The 16,910-nt window shown below is 42.0% G+C and overlaps 1 protein-coding gene and 1 non-coding gene across 2 annotated transcripts in view; both read left to right on the top strand.

Moving 5' to 3' along the window:
* Positions 1-16,910, top strand: part of LOC124789558 (arf-GAP with dual PH domain-containing protein 1-like) — a 133,194-nt gene that overhangs the window by 11,147 nt on the left and 105,137 nt on the right. Inside the window, exon 2 of the mRNA XM_047256962.1 lies at positions 1,930-2,155. Coding sequence (XP_047112918.1) covers positions 1,930-2,155 — 226 coding nt within the window. The remainder of the gene's footprint in view (positions 1-1,929; positions 2,156-16,910) is intronic.
* On the top strand, positions 7,743-7,817 carry Trnas-cga. The gene has a single exon. It is a non-coding gene; the product is annotated as a tRNA-Ser (tRNA).

The raw sequence follows: 16,910 nt of genomic DNA, 5'->3' as shown, positions 1-16,910 counted from the left end.
TTACAATATTCATTACAGGTCCAACACACAGTGTGTAAGTGCAGACTTCCTATCCCTTCTACCAGTGGACCACAACAAAGAGTTCGACTTTTGTGAGGCTTAGTGCTTTACACATGATGGCAACTACACCAAACTGTAGACTAACTCTCAGTCATGAAAAATGAGGTAGGCTCAGCCACAAGGCAGGAACCAGTTATCTATAGGATAATGTCATTTATCCAACAAGTGTGTTCATAGCAGCTGCAACAAGGCACCACTCTACAGTACAAATATTATTTTACATCATCACTTCAATACTGTGGATGGTGTCATTCCACTGATGAAACAAGAAGAAGAAGAAGAATGCCATTACTCTGCTCCATATTCTCTCGTTTCTTCACACATGGCACTAGATGTCCAGAATGAAGGCACTAGCTTGTGAAAGAGGTCCAGAATCGACAAGACAGAAGGACATGCAGTCTGGTCCTGTCACACTGTGCCGAACACGACTGTGGCACATTGTTTCTCACCTTGGCATAAATTTGAGCAACCATGGGAGATATCATCTAGCTTTTGTCAGTTCTATTCAAAGAGCAGTGTGGTTACATATGGTTTACACACCCTCTAAGTTTTCATAAAAGGCATGCTTGTCCAGCAAACTCTGCAACAGCTGTAATCTGGGCACTGGTCTCAGTTTTTGCAATGGCCTCCAGGCTTATAGACAACAGTTCTGCCAACACAGTGTCACAGAACACATGACCATGCTCCCTTTCACCAAGCACTTAATTCAAAGATGGGGGGGGGGGGGGGGGGCATGGTAAATCACACTTAAGACTCAAAGTGGAACTCTGTACAAACCATGTCATCTGAGGATGCCATCACCAGCTTCCTTGATACCTATAGACATTGTGAGCCCACAGCTCGTACTGACAGGCACCTTACTGTCACGCAAGCCACCAAGTCTGGGCTGACACCACCAGCTGAGTTGTGGAGTGGCTTCAATAAATCGTTACCAATTTCTGCGGCCGCCATCTTTTCAAAGTTGTGGCAGGATGGGAGTGGCTGGTGTGTTATAGGATCCAGTTATGCCCATGACATCTATCACATACAGTGTCCCCACCTTGACCAATCAGCAACAAATGAACACAAGGTATCTGAGACATGTATAGTTTTGCCAGAGCATATAGGCCAACCCACCCCCACTGATTCCCACACCAATGCCTTTGCAGTGGTGGTGGTGCAACCCCAGACTCTAATGTGAGCCGCAGTGGGCCAAGAAAGGTATGATGGAGTGATAATGGGTGTCAAAAAAAATGTAACTCTGCCTACCATCCTGACTTTCCCAGCACCCATCCATCCATGTGTGGTCCCAAGCTACACACTGCAACCAGTGGATCACCCAGGGCCATCCTGCTCACCTGTACCAACACTAGCTGGTTCCATCTCTCACATTATCAGGCAGGAGGTGAAAGGTGAGGATATCAGCATCACTACTCCCCTCCCACACTGATGGTCCTTGTCATTTTCATCGCTATGTGCTGATTAAAAGGGTGAGGGATCTAGTATCCAATGATAGTATTGGAGATATAGGTCTTAATGGTATGAGGTTCCTATCCTTTGTCTTGTAGTGACTTCGAGTACTCACATGTTACTAGATATATTTTTTGTAAATAATTTAGGAGTACATTATTTACATTGTAAATTATTTAAATTCTGCTAGAACTTTCCTTGAAATAGGTCTTATTTTTGTTTATTGAGTTTCACTTGAGCTCCTATTTCATCTCTAACTCACGGAATTGTGATTTATGAAAGATGCCGCTGCACTTCATTCTAGCGAAGTTTTTAATCTCAAAAGCAGATGTAGATACAATAGTTTTAGCTAACACTGTTATTCAAACTATTTCCAGGAAAAATGAACAATTTTTAAGTGCTTACATTTTCTTGTTACAGGTCCAGAATGGGCGTCTTACAACATCGGAATATTTGTGTGTACTCGTTGTGCAGGAATTCACCGCAGTCTAGGAGCTCACATTTCAAAAATAAAACATTTAAAACTTGATAGGTGGGAAGACTGTCAAGTTGAAAGAATGAAGTCAGTGGGAAATATCACTGCCAAGGCAAAGTACGAAGAAAATGTACCTCCTTGTTATCGACGTCCAGTTGAAGGTGATCCACAGTGAGTTTATATGTGTAGCTTTATAGATGAACATACAACTAATAAATGGTTATTTATCACTAGCATGCTTGACTAACCAAATTACGTGGGCTGATTTGGTCTTACTCGCAATGATTAGTTACAGCTGTGTAATATTAGGCTACTGTGGCTCTAAAAACCCATTTCATCTTCATGGATAGTTTTCTTAGTGTTGGTTTGAAAGACTTCTAAGCACAGATGTTTGTGTTAAAATATAGCCTTCATTTCATACCACATTACAAAGTTAATGTCTTCTAATTTTGTCAACAGAAGAATAATGCATTAGACTATTGTCAGCAAATGGTTGAATTTTATGGCTACTGTTTATTTGAAGAAAATACAGCAACAAAAATATCAGATATCTAAATTAATACCAATGAGAGACGTTGCTCATTATATGTCAGTGAATGCTGTCGAAAAAAGTACCCCTGCCAATTTTATAGATGTTTGCTGCAATTTGGTTGTTGGTTTCTTAACTTAAAATTGCTACATTGAATATTTTGGTTTGTGAAATGTGGGATGTCTAACATGTAACTTCCTGGCTGCCTGTGTTTCACATAATCATGGGTTCAAGACCAAGCAGGTATTCAGCTCTCTGTATGCAGTTTATTTCTCACTGTCAGCCTCCTTCTTTTTGCCTCTTCTGCATGGGTTTAAACATTAGTCAACAGTTAGGTAATTATATAATGAAGTCCATATAAATATTCCATGAAATGTTCAGAAAGAGTAGTGGGCCAGTATTTTAAATTTTAAACCAGGCTCTCATAAATGCAATAAATGTAGTTGTCAAGAACCTTCACAGAATTGATTGAAACTGTGTTTTATCGTTGTGTCTTCTGTTTTCAGTCAGTTATTTGGTTTATGATTTGGATAACAATTTTAGCTTAAAAACCCAGCAAACTGACCACATATATCGTACATGACTTGAGTGGTTGGACAGTATTCTATAGTAATTGTTGTAACACCATGGTATGTGACTTTGTATGCTGCATTATGTTGTTTTGAACTGTAATGAGTAATGATACAATTCCTGGTCAAACAAAATTGCCATACCTAATTCCTCCATGAATAAGCAACTTAACTCATTTTTGTGAACTTTCAACAACACAGGGTAAATTTCTATTGTTGGCAGCATTACACAAAAGACTGGTGCTTATCCTTCCCATTTCTTGCAGATATGTTGCACTCATTCATGCTACCTTTCTCTGCTTCCTACTGTACATGTATAAAAGTGACAACTAATAAGATGTCCCTGATTATTTGTTGACCTAATAGGAGTTTCATGTTCCATCACCTCTCCTATAAATATTAAAATAATAGTTTTCTTATCATCATAATGAAAATTTTACATTGACTGAAATCAGTATCATACTTTTCGCTGCTGCATACATACACACTATATTCTGTGCCGAGGGCGGCTTTTGATATGGCTGTACTGCTCACCAAATGCTGGTGCCTGTGCTGAGAGATGGCATTCTGACCAATATGAAATAATTTTCATCTGATTTTTCAAAAACTGTTAGATGAAAAAAACTTGATTTTTCACATCTTACAGACTGACATAATCACTTCATAAAGAACTGAATTTCTTTTCATTAGCCATCATACGTACTACACTGCATCAAGGTGAAACATTGCACACAATTTTAAAGAGTTTGCTTTGTGTAAACTTTATGTACGGTTGATTTTAGCTCATACATTGCAAGTGAAATGTAGATAAGATATCGACATTTTATTTAAAATTGGGAACAGAATGATATCTCATTCCATTCTGCACGTGTGAGACACCTATTCACTTTCTTGTGCATCATGAACCTTGTGGTCATAACAGTCATATGTCATAAATAATTCAAAACATCAAAACGAGGTTTATTCCAAGTGACAGCATGCAATGAGGCTCATATGTTGTATGATAAATAATCAAAACATTTTTATTTACCAAGTTATGGAAGTAACCCATCTGAACCAGTGAGAGGTCAGCGGCTAGGGATTCATACTACAAATGTCCATTGCACTGTAGGAAAACCTAGGTGGTGCAATGTACATGTCCACAGCACATGGGGACCTTGATCTTGGAGGATTGGAACAATGGTCTCATCCCATACTTCTAGAGCATTCATTTACTTATTGTTAGCTGGTATTCAGCCCTGTTCCCTGTTTATGTATCAATATTTATTTAGGTTGAAAAGATGAGATCTGGTCCAGGTGCAACTCGTGGTTTCTGTACTGGGGAACATTTATCAATAGGAACTAACCTAGACCTCAGGCTACACTACAGATAAGTCTTGTCTCCACATCTAAGATTTCAGGAGAGTGGTGGGGGGCAATATCACACTCTACCCAAATGGTTACATATTGTATCTTCTTTCTGTTTTATAACCAACTACTAAATAATATCAAAAGCTAACTCCAAAATAAAATCTATAGATAGCTTATTATCCGCAATTTCAGATTTCCTGACAGTTTACCACAACAGAGAATACTAAAAGCCACATTTTGGAGAGATACTTAATGCAGTGTATGTTAGGTTCATTGCATGCTTATAGTTTTTGGTATTTTTGTGTCTAAACTTCAAATGTTTAATGTTTCATGCGCTCAAACTGTTTTTGTTCTTGATTCATGTTTACATTCAATCTGGGCACTCCAAGTTCCTTCACTTTCATCCTAATTGCATGCTCCAAAATTTTACCTGATAAATTGCACATTGAATTCATATTGTGTAGTTTTCAAATTTGTGGAATGCAGCTGGTATTCGCAAGAAACTAAAACTCACTAAATTCATGTATAATACCCCCACGAAAAGAAATTTGCTAATAATGCATGTTAGCCGCAGTCAGCAAGCAAGGAAACTAAAGTAATAGGACATATTTTGCACAATGGGTATTTTTCACTTGCTTTTTCTTCTATCATTCATGAAACTCCTGCTGGGTGGTGATACTTATGTTACCGTAGTCTAGTGCACTCTGGGTGAGACATTTGCACACTTACTCTAGCGGTGAATAGAAAAGCCAAAGACGGAAACAAAAAAGCTGTCTAAAACGCCATCAAAACAGTTACACTAAACATCAATTAAAGACATATCTAAGCATAATAAAGATATAACGAGACAATGATTCGATAGCAAACTTTCAGCAACTGTGTTCATTTCCTTTTGTTGTAAGCAGTGGAATGTGAAAATTGTGTGCAGATTGGTAGGACACCCTTAAGCAGAAACACCAGAGCCTTTGGTGGGAGAAATTGGGAACTGTATCATTATATGAAGGACAATCAGAGTCCACTAACAGTACTGCACAACTGACAATACTGCAAATTGCAGCTTAATGTCATCAGACAGGTGGAAATGCTGCATTACGTGAAGAGAATGGAAGGCTTACAGAATAAAAAGATGTATCAGGACAGAATGTGGGTGCTCAAGATATTACACCCATCTAGTATGAGAATTAAACTGTTAGTGATCTGTCTTAGTTGTGCAAAATCTATACTAATAATCTGTGTGTAAAACCATCATGGCTGTCTATTTGTCTTCTGTGACACCGTATATGCTTTAGTTCATCAAAACTGGATCACAGAAAAAAAGACATTTTGGTTTAAAATTTTACTATTAAACTTTCTTTGTCTGTGTGCCTGTCTGACATGCTAAACTCCAAAACTAATAGAAGTATGTCACACTTTGGGATATCTGATGTCATAAACACAGAGATATGTGAAAAACTGCTGCATCATGCATGACGTTTATTATTACTGGCTCACTGAACTAATTTCAATGAAATTTGGCAAGGAGACAGCTTGAACCCTGAGGAAGAACATAGGCTACTTTTGAATGTGTGTAGTACAAGATATGCATTGATTTGAAGAACATTGCAGAAATTAGGGAAACACATTTATTCTCGGAGAAAGGTTTACTCCTTGCTTCCAAACTATATCATAAAGTGAAAATGCTTTTTATGGTTGGTATGTGCTATGTGATATGATTCAAAGTAATGAATATGCTTATACCATCTTCAGTGTGTTTATTCCGTACTTCCACACTATTTGTTGCGTAATGTACACGTTGTATAATGTATAACTATGAAACTTCCTGGCAGATTAAAACTGTGTGCCCGACCGAGACTCGAACTCGGGACCTTTGCCTTTCGCGGGCAAGTGCTCTACCAACTGAGCTACCGAAGCACGACTCACGGCCGGTACTCACAGCTTTACTTCTGCCAGTACCTCGTCTCCTACCTTCCAAACTTTACAGAAGCTCTCCTGCGAACCTTGCAGAACTAGCACTCCTGAAAGAAAGGATATTGCGGAGACATGGCTTAGCCACAGCCTGGGGGAGGTACTGGCAGAAGTAAAGCTGTGAGTACCGGCAGTGAGTCGTGCTTCGGTAGCTCAGTTGGTAGAGCACTTGCCCGCGAAAGGCAAAGGTCCCGAGTTCGAGTCTCGGTCGGGCACACAGTTTTAATCTGCCAGGAAGTTTCATATCAGCGCACACTCCGCTGCAGAGTGAAAATCTCATTCTGGAAACATCCCCCAGGCTGTGGCTAAGCCATGTCTCCGCAATATCCTTTCTTTCAGGAGTGCTAGTTCTGCAAGGTTCGCAGGAGAGCTTCTGTAAAGTTTGGAAGGTAGGAGACGAGGTACTGGCAGAAGTAAAGTTGTGAGTACTGGCCGTGAGTCGTGCTTCGGTAGCTCAGTTGGTAGAGCACTTGCCCGCGAAAGGCAAAGGTCCCGAGTTCGAGTCTCGGTCGGGCACACAGTTTTAATCTGCCAGGAAGTTTCATATCAGCGCACACTCCGCTGCAGAGTGAAAATCTCATTCTGGAAACATCCCCCAGGCTGTGGCTAAGCCATGTCTCCGCAATATCCTTTCTTTCAGGAGTGCTAGTTCTGCAAGGTTCGCAGGAGAGCTTCTGTAAAGTTTGGAAGGTAGGAGACGAGGTACTGGCAGAAGTAAAGCTGTGAGTACCGGCCGTGAGTCGTGCTTCGGTAGCTCAGTTGGTAGAGCACTTGCCCGCGAAAGGCAAAGGTCCCGAGTTCGAGTCTCGGTCGGGCACACAGTTTTAATCTGCCAGGAAGTTTCATATCAGCGCACACTCCGCTGCAGAGTGAAAATCTCATTCTGGAAACATCCCCCAGGCTGTGGCTAAGCCATGTCTCCGCAATATCCTTTCTTTCAGGAGTGCTAGTTCTGCAAGGTTCGCAGGAGAGCTTCTGTAAAGTTTGGAAGGTAGGAGACGAGGTACTGGCAGAAGTAAAGCTGTGAGTACCGGCCGTGAGTCGTGCTTCGGTAGCTCAGTTGGTAGAGCACTTGCCCGCGAAAGGCAAAGGTCCCGAGTTCGAGTCTCAGTCGGGCACACAGTTTTAATCTGCCAGGAAGTTTCATATCAGCGCACATTCCGCTGCAGAGTGAAAATCTCGTTCTGGAAACATCCCCCAGGCTGTGGCTAAGCCATGTCTCCGCAATATCCTTTCTTTCAGGAGTGCTAGTTCTGCAAGGTTCGCAGGAGAGCTTCTGTAAAGTTTGGAAGGTAGGAGACGAGGTACTGGCAGAAGTAAAGCTGTGAGTACCGGCCGTGAGTCGTGCTTCGGTAGCTCAGTTGGTAGAGCACTTGCCCTCGAAAGGCAAAGGTCCCGAGTTCGAGTCTCGGTCGGGCACACAGTTTTAATCTGCCAGGAAGTTTCATATCAGCGCACACTCCGCTGCAGAGTGAAAATCTCATTCTGGAAACATCCCCCAGGCTGTGGCTAAGCCATGTCTCCGCAATATCCTTTCTTTCAGGAGTGCTAGTTCTGCAAGGTTCGCAGGAGAGCTTCTGTAAAGTTTGGAAGGTAGGAGACGAGGTACTGGCAGAAGTAAAGCTGTGAGTACCGGCCGTGAGTCGTGCTTCGGTAGCTCAGTTGGTAGAGCACTTGCCCGCGAAAGGCAAAGGTCCCGAGTTCGAGTCTCGGTCGGGCACACAGTTTTAATCTGCCAGGAAGTTTCATATCAGCGCACACTCCGCTGCAGAGTGAAAATCTCATTCTGGAAACATCCCCCAGGCTGTGGCTAAGCCATGTCTCCGCAATATCCTTTCTTTCAGGAGTGCTAGTTCTGCAAGGTTCGCAGGAGAGCTTCTGTAAAGTTTGGAAGGTAGGAGACGAGGTACTGGCAGAAGTAAAGCTGTGAGTACCGGCCGTGAGTCGTGCTTCGGTAGCTCAGTTGGTAGAGCACTTGCCCGCGAAAGGCAAAGGTCCCGAGTTCGAGTCTCGGTCGGGCACACAGTTTTAATCTGCCAGGAAGTTTCATAGCAGTGCACACTCCGCTGCAGAGTGAAAATCTCATTCTGGAATGTATAACTATTTTGCACACTATCCACTATTTTGGAATGAAAGAACTCAGTGGCTTGCAAGAAACTTTACACATAATTTCAAACCTTTGCAAAACTTTTTCACATTGACAACGCCCACAAAACAGTGAATAGAAAAAAAAAGTTTATCACTTACTATGTTATTGCTGTTCATGCAGTAAAACGGTTGTTTTTCCGTTATTGAACTGTATTGTTTGCCGTCGTTGTTCATTGCTTTTGCAGTTAATGTTCAACATAGCTAACGAAAGGTTTAAAGTTCCTTAATCAGAGGAGGTCACCAATTATGTAGGCGACTTGCCTACAACAAATAATTGCATAGCCGTCCGGTATAATGTGTTAACGAAAAAATATTTATTCGCAAAAACTCACAATGAGAAGAAACTAAAAAACAACAGAGAAGTAACAAAAACTAGGAGACTCTATAGTCTTACAGCAAAGATAAAAAACAACACATGACCAGAAAAAAACTCTCACGCATCACGCACTTTTGATATCGCTTTGCACCAGACATGAAAAATATCACTGCCACACAGCCTCCCCCCCCCCCCCCCTCCCCCTCCCCCTCCCCCAAGCGCGGAGCCCCAGGGATATCTTGATACTTGAATTTTATTCGACGTCCAGCTCTTGTGTGCGTCGGGTGTCTCGGGGGCGGTGATGTTGTTATTTGTGGTGGTGATTCACCTGTCTCGGACGATGTACTGAGCGGTGTTTCAGTATGCTCTGCATCCCTCATGTGTTGATGCACAGGCGTGGTGTCAGAGGTCGGAGAGAGTAAAACCCATACTGGCTTGACACGTTCAATCGATACCTTTGTCGGAACACCATTGTACATTATATTCACGGTATGCTTATTTCTACTCAGCACCTGAAATGGGCCCGTATATGGTGGTTGTAAAGGCGATTTGACTGAGTCTGTTCACAACATTACGTGAGAGCAATTGTATAAGTCTTTGTGTACAAACACCTTACGGTTGCCATGGCGAGAAGGTGGTGGGCAACGTATATTTGTGCAGTGACATTTTAGCTGCTGCACCCAGTGTGTGAATTTTAGCTGCTGCACCCAGTGTGTGAGGCCCTTTGATCCAGGTAGTGAGGTTGGTACTAAATAATCTGCAGGAATCCGTAGCGGCTCGCCGTAAACCATCTCGGCAAATGATGCACCAATATCGGGTTTGTGAGCTGTCCGCAGGCCTAACAAGACTAATGGTGATGCTTCCGTCCATCTCTCTTGATGACACAACAATGCTGCTTTGAGTGTTCTGTGCCACTGTTCGACCATACCATTACTGGCAGGGTGATAGGTAGTCGTGTGGTGGCGTCAGAAACCGCACATTTTGGATAGCTCGAGGAACAACGTAGATTCGAACTGATGTCCTTGGTCAGTTGTGACATGAAGGGGGCATCCAAAACAGGCAACCCACATACACAGAAACGTCTTCGCAGTAGTTTCGGCTGAAATATCACTATTGGAGTTGCTTCTGCCGATCTTGTGCACCTATCTATGGCCGTAAACAAATATCTGTAACCCTCTGACTGTGGGAGAGGTCCAACCAGGTCCACGTGAACGTGTGCGAATCTAGCAGAGGTACCTTGAAAATCTCCAATATCAGCTCGCACATGTCGTCTTACTTTGTTGACAAAGAATGCAGGAACACACTCAAAGGCGCGCAGCTCTTTTCATAGAAGGCGACACATAGCGGTCTGTCAGCAGCTTGATTGTAGCGTTGGCTCCTGGGTGCGATAGTGTGTGGACACTGTCGAATGCCATCTTGCGCAATATTTCTGAAATGAATGGTCTTGGTCTGCCTTGAGAAAAGTCGCACCACAGCTTCAGCTTAGAGTGAAGCCCGTATTACATGATGTGCCTAAACCAGACATCTATGCACCAGTACCCCTAATGTGCATACCTGTAGCTACAGACTGGTTCACTTCCGACCTATTATACCATCCATGCCGGATATACCTAGCGTGCATGCGCAGCAGCAGACTGTACGTGCGAAAAGAAAATAGATGTCTTATGTCCCGATGTCTTGTAAAGTCGTTCGTTCTACCACGCGCAACTCAAGGGTGACTGTATGATATCCTGTAGCGTTATACGTTCAAATTATTTGTGAACTCAAGGTTCCTATTTATAAAGAAATTGTTTTCTACCATTATGTATTAAGTAATAGTTTTTCTCTAATGTAGGTTAGTATTGTTCTGAATTAAAGACGCAACAGTTTTATATTGCGACACTTGACTGCACAGGTATATGTATATCGAAATTTACATTTATACATCATATTACACATGGAGGATCCACTTGTTTTTGGAGCTATTGCCCTGGCAGTGACAGTAAATCTTCGGATTAGGGCAAAGCGGTGACGAAAACGAAAAGTCAAACGTTGTTGGGATCGACTCTGGCTGACAAGGAGGGGGGAAGACAGGGAAATATATTCACTGTTAATGAAAGAACTGAGGCCCGAAGATCCGCAAGAATTTCGGAACTTCGTTAGGATGGACATGGCCTGTTTCGGGAAGCTGCTGTCTATGATAGAAGATGGAAACAGAAAGTGTGACACAGTCATGAGGGAGGCTATCTCACCTTCCAGAGAGTAAGAATTATATGGTTATGTTTTGTGATCATACCAACCTAGATCACTAATAAAATACCGGTGAACGCCCTGTTATGTTGCTGGCTGGTTGTAACATTACGTTTCCTGGCGAATGGGGAATCTTTTAAGAGTCTGGCTTTTAGCCACAGAATAGTACAGCCCACCATTTCAAAAGTTGTTGTGGATATATGCACTGCAATTTGCAACACATTAAATGACCAATACTTAGGTGACCTTGTGTTATTTTTCCAAGTTTGGACTATACTCAGAATTTTGCAGTCCTTGTCTATCGCACTGGGGCAAACTGCAAGGAGTTTCTCCCTTTCACTGCCAGTTTCTCTTTTCTGGCATGTTGAAATCAAGCAAGAGGTGCAATTAAATCAAACCTGAACTTTCGTAAACTAAGGCATTACGATACAAATCAAAAATCACCGTATAACATTATATGCTCCATTTCATTTCTAGAATACGAAGCTATCAATAGAAAAAAATAATTTAACAAACAGCTAATATATAAGAGTCTACTGCAAAAAAAGTTTCTTTTCTGCAGAAAACACTGTGGTACACCCTTCTGCACATGCGCGAATTATCGCTGCCTACTGCGCATGTGCAGATTGATGGCAGTTTAGAACTGCTCTCTATTCCTGTGTGCAGATAATGTGTGTGCTAATTTTCGTAGTTTCACCTGTTCTACCGCTAGATGGCTGTCGCGATAGACCAGTACTGTTCGCGATGGACCGTTGTGTAATACCAGCTTTAGGCACCAGAATTTGCTCGAACTTCAGACCTATAGACGAGTCGTTTAACAGCTGTCGTAGCTCTGCATCCTTGGTCTGTTCCACTGCAAGTTTATCATTGTCTGTAATTTCTGAAATCCCGTAAATATGTGAAAAACAGTCGGCCACTAAATTTTCTGCGCCTCTTAAATGACATATATCTGTCGTGAACTGACTTATGAACTCAATATAACGGATCTGTCTTGGTGAGCACTTATCACTGGTGTTTTTAAAAGCCGATGTTATGGGTTTGTGGTCTGTAAACACAGTCACTGGTCTAGCCTCTATTTGTGGGTGGAAGTATAGAATTGCTTCATAGATCACGAACAATTCTCTGTCATACGCGCTCCACTTCTGTTGTGCAGTCTGTAACTTTTTAGAGAAAAACCGTAGTGGTTGCCATTGCCCTTCTACACGCTGGTGCAGCGCTGTCCCTATTGCTGACTGGCTCGCGTCTACAACAATAGCTAGCTGTGCGTAGTGAACTGGATGAGCGAGCAACACTGCTTTGCTGAGGCTTGCTTGAATATCATTAAATGCTTTGTCCTTTTGTGCTTGATATTGCACTGTTGTCTGTCAGATTTAACAAATGTTTTCCTTGTAAGTCGACCGCCAACTCGAAATGTGCCAGAAAATCGGCACCCAAAATAGGTTCTGATATACCAGCTATCACAAAAGGACCAGGTAAACTGTTTGGAAAAACCCACATCATTCTTGCACACTTTACATCCATACGTGTTAATCACCGGAGTTATTCAATGCTTTCAAACGTGGCTGTATGTCTTTTGCGTTGTGCGGCGCGTGGCTGACAGGAAGCGAACTAATGTCTGACCTGGTATCCACCAAAAACCTTGTACCCGTAAGTACGTCTGATACATACAATCTTTTCGAAGCAGGAGGCATACGTGTTGACGATTGCTGTCGCTGACATGAAAACACTGCACTGTTTCTGTACATACCTTTTTGTCTGAGTAGGCGCACGGTGATGTACATCTTGTAGCATCTCTCCCAAAACGTTTATGGTACCAACACACCTTACGCTCGTCCTCTTGTTGATTTCGTGTTTCACGCCCAGCCCGGTCACTCTTGCGCTTAAAGATAACTTGTGGTTGCTGTAGCGTGCGTAGCTGCGTTCGTAAATCCTCTATTGCAGTTTTTAAATCTCTAATTTCGTTTGAACTTTTTGTTGTTTGTCGTGTTGCGACCGCGGCACAGTTTACTGTTATATCATCAGTTTGGTCTTGTTGGTAATGGTAGTTATCGTACGTGGCATCTGTCAACGTCATTGCGACTGTTGCAGTAGGCTCGTGCGTCTCATAGATTCTGTCTGCAGCGAGCAGCAGTTTGTCAACTGATCTTTCATCGTATATAGCTACTGTAGTTCTTGCTTGCGTTGGTAGCTATTGTTGCCATACGTGGAGTAACAGTCTATCAGAGACTGTCGAACTATCTACCAGGCTGTGTTAATGACGCCAGTATTCTGACAGGGTCCTGTCTCCCCGTTTCTCTTGGTACAGTACTTGTTTGACTCTGATGTCGACTGACTTCACACACCGAGAAATTAATTTTTCTTTCAGTCTACAGTATGCTCCTTCTGTAGGCGGGTTCACTATAATGTCAGATATCAAAGCCGAGGTCTGATGGTCCAAATTACTTATCACCAAGGTGAACTTCTCGTGATCACTGACTATTCTTTGTTGCAGAAATATATTTTCGATTACCGCAAACCGTGTGTGTGGTTGAGAAGGCATGAATGGGGGCGCTCGTAATTGCAACCGTTGAGTTGGTGAAGCGTTGAAACCAGCGGGTAGTTCCATTGCTGTTACTTGCTGTGGTTGTGCTGCAGTAGTCCCAGTTTCCGATGATGTTGCCTTGCTGGTGTGTGCCATGGTTGTTGAACCAATGTCATTCCTTTGGTCCGGTATATGCTTGAAGTTCATATCTTTCGAAATATGCAACTGTAAAGTTTCTATCTCATTCTGAAGCCTATGAATTTCTTCCGTTATTGAACCGTATTGTTTGCCGTCGCCGTTCACTGTTTTTGCAGTTAATGTTCAACGTAGCTAACGAAAGGTTTAAAGTTCCTTAATCGGAGGAGGTCACCAATTATGTAGGTGACTTGCCTACAACAAATAATTGCATAGCCGTCCGGTATAATGTGTTAACAAAAAAATATTTATTTGCAAAAACTCACAATGAGTAGAAACTAAAAAAACAACAGAGAAGTAACAAAAATTAGGAGACTCTATAGTCTTACAGCAAAGATAAAAAAACAACACATGACCAGAAAAAAACTCTCACGCACTTTTGATATCACTTTGCACCAGACATGAAAAATATCACTGCCACACTGTCACATCAGGCATCACATCATGACATTTACCTTTATTGCTTCTTTGTCACAAACTCTATTCACAACACTTTCAGATGAGAGTATGCACATATACTGCTGAATGTACTTACAAAACTATATTGTTGTATGACACATAGTTCAGGAGATATGAAGGAAGGAGGAGATGGGCAGGAGGAGATGGACAGTGTGTTGGATGGGTAGGGGGCAGGGGGTGGACAGAGATAAAGGGAGAAGGAGATGAACAGAGAGTGAGCACAGAAGATCATCTACACTAGACTCACTAATCTGGCCATTCTATGCACGTACAGGTGCCACATAAGCGAAAGTTTTGGATTACTGAGTGCATCTGAAGTTCATGTTAAAACCTTCGTTCAACTTATCTGAAATTTTGAGTTTCTCCTTGGGGTTCAGCATATGTGTTTGATAATTCATTGTTATGTGCCATTTTGATTTTGGATGTGAGTTAGATTACTGAGACACTGGTCTACTGAAGGCCAGATTAGCGAGAGTTTAGTGTAATAGAATTGAAATAAATACATACCAGGCCAATGCCGGGTACTTAGCTAGTTGTTAATAATCACTTCTTGCCAGTAGTTGGCAAGTTAAATCAAAATTTTATTGGTCAGGTAAATATGCAAAACTCTTGGAAGTTGCTTTTCCATATCAAGAGCCCTGGGGAGTGGCCGCATGGTTTGAGGCGCCATGTCACGGATTGCGCGGCCCCTCCCACCAGAGGTTTGGGTTCTCCCTCAGGCATGGGTCTGTGTGGTGTTCTTAGCATAAGTTAGTTAAAGTAGTGTGTAAGTGTAGGGACCGATGACCTCAGCAGTTTGGTCCCTTAGGTATTCACACACATTTGAACATTTTCCATGACAATATGCAACTGCAGGAAATACGAGGGCTATTCAGAAAGTAGGGAACGTTTCCGTCTGATGCAGCTAGGCGTGTAACGATTGCATATATTTTGGTGTGTGTTTGCTCGGCAGCTCAGTCAGCATCCATCCGTGACAGTGGGAATGTCTGTACGTGTCTGGTTTTTTTTCGATATTCGAATTTGAAATGTGTGGTGCAGTTGAAAATCCCACCAATTGTGAGGTGCGGTCTGTGATACAGTTTTTGTTGGCAAAAAACCTAAAACCTATAGAAATTTATCGTGAACCATGCAGAGTGTATGGAAACAATGTAAAGAGTGAATTTTCTGTCCTGAAATGGTGCTTTCAGTTTAAAAATGGTCGAACCAACATTCATGATGAAGGGAAAAGTGGACGCCCGAGCATTGTGATTGACGATCTTATCTCTAAAAGTTGATGAAACAATTCATAAAAACCATCACTTCACAATAACGGAGCTTTCACTTTCTTTTCCACAAGTTTCATGGACTTTGTTGTTTGAAATTGTCACTCAAAAGCTAGGTTGCCACAAATTTTGTGTACGATGGGTGCCCAAAATGCTTACAGAGCTCCATAAAGAACAGTGAATGGGGGAAACGTTGACATTTCTGGAGGCCTACCACAAGCATGGGGATTCATTACTGGATCGAATCATAACCGGTGACGAGGCTTGGGTGAAACACGTCAGTTGTGAGACAAAATTACAGTCCATGGAGTGGGGCACACAAAGTCCCCCCAAAAACCAAGAAAATGTTTGCAAACCTTTTCAGCAAGGAAGTTGATGGCAACAGTGTTTTGGGAAAGGCAAGATGTGCTTTTTATTGATTTTCTCGAACATGGAGCAACCATAAATTCTGCCCGGTACTGCACAGATTTAGAAGAGCGGTTCAAAACAAACACTGAGGAAAGCTGACATCCAAAATTTTGTTTTTGCACGACAATGCCCGACCTCACATGACAAACCACACTAAAGAACTCCTTAATTCATTCAAATGGGAAAATTTCCCTCATCCGCCCTACAGCCCCAATCTTGCACCAAGCTACTTCCACTTGTTTCCCAAGGTGAAGAACTGGCTTGCAACACAGCACTTTGATGATGATGATGATGATGATGCGGAACTCCAGGCAGACGTGACTCACTGGCTGAAGTCTCAGGCGGCAGAATTTTACGACGAAGGTATTTCAATTCTTGTCCACTGCTATGATAAGTGCCTCAATGTGTTTGGTAGCTATGTGGGAAAGTAGTATGTCAGTCGCTCTTTTAGATGTATATAATAAAATGTATTTATTGTACTTAGTTTTTTTTTTAATGTCAATACATTCCCTACTTTTTGAATAGCCCTCATATGCAAAGATAAAATTAAATTAACTATTACATCAGTAAAGAGTAAAGATCCTCTGAGTGTGGTGATATTTCATATAGGATTATGAAGATCAGTGCACCATATATCAGTTCTGTACTCTGTTGCCTATGCAGTATGTTTGTTGGATGAGGTCAGTTTCCTGACATATTGAAATGCTCATTTAGCGATATCACTTTTTGAAACGAGTGAAAGAGATAATGTAGACAATTACCAGCCAGTGTCTTTGCTACCAGTGTTTTCAAAGGTTTTTGAGAAAGCAATGTGTAGCAGGACAGTGGCACATTTCAGTACCCATTATTTGCTGTCAGATTCACAATTCGGCTTCAGGAAAAGAGTATCCACAGAAAGTGTGATTTATTCTTGTGCGTGTCATACGCCATCAGGGCTAAACAATCAGTTGAGGACAGTAGGTGTTTTCTTTGATT

This window comes from Schistocerca piceifrons, chromosome 3 (genome assembly GCF_021461385.2).
Source record: "Schistocerca piceifrons isolate TAMUIC-IGC-003096 chromosome 3, iqSchPice1.1, whole genome shotgun sequence".
Taxonomy (NCBI): Eukaryota; Metazoa; Arthropoda; class Insecta; order Orthoptera; family Acrididae; genus Schistocerca; species Schistocerca piceifrons.
This window is presented reverse-complemented; position numbering and strand designations above follow the sequence as displayed.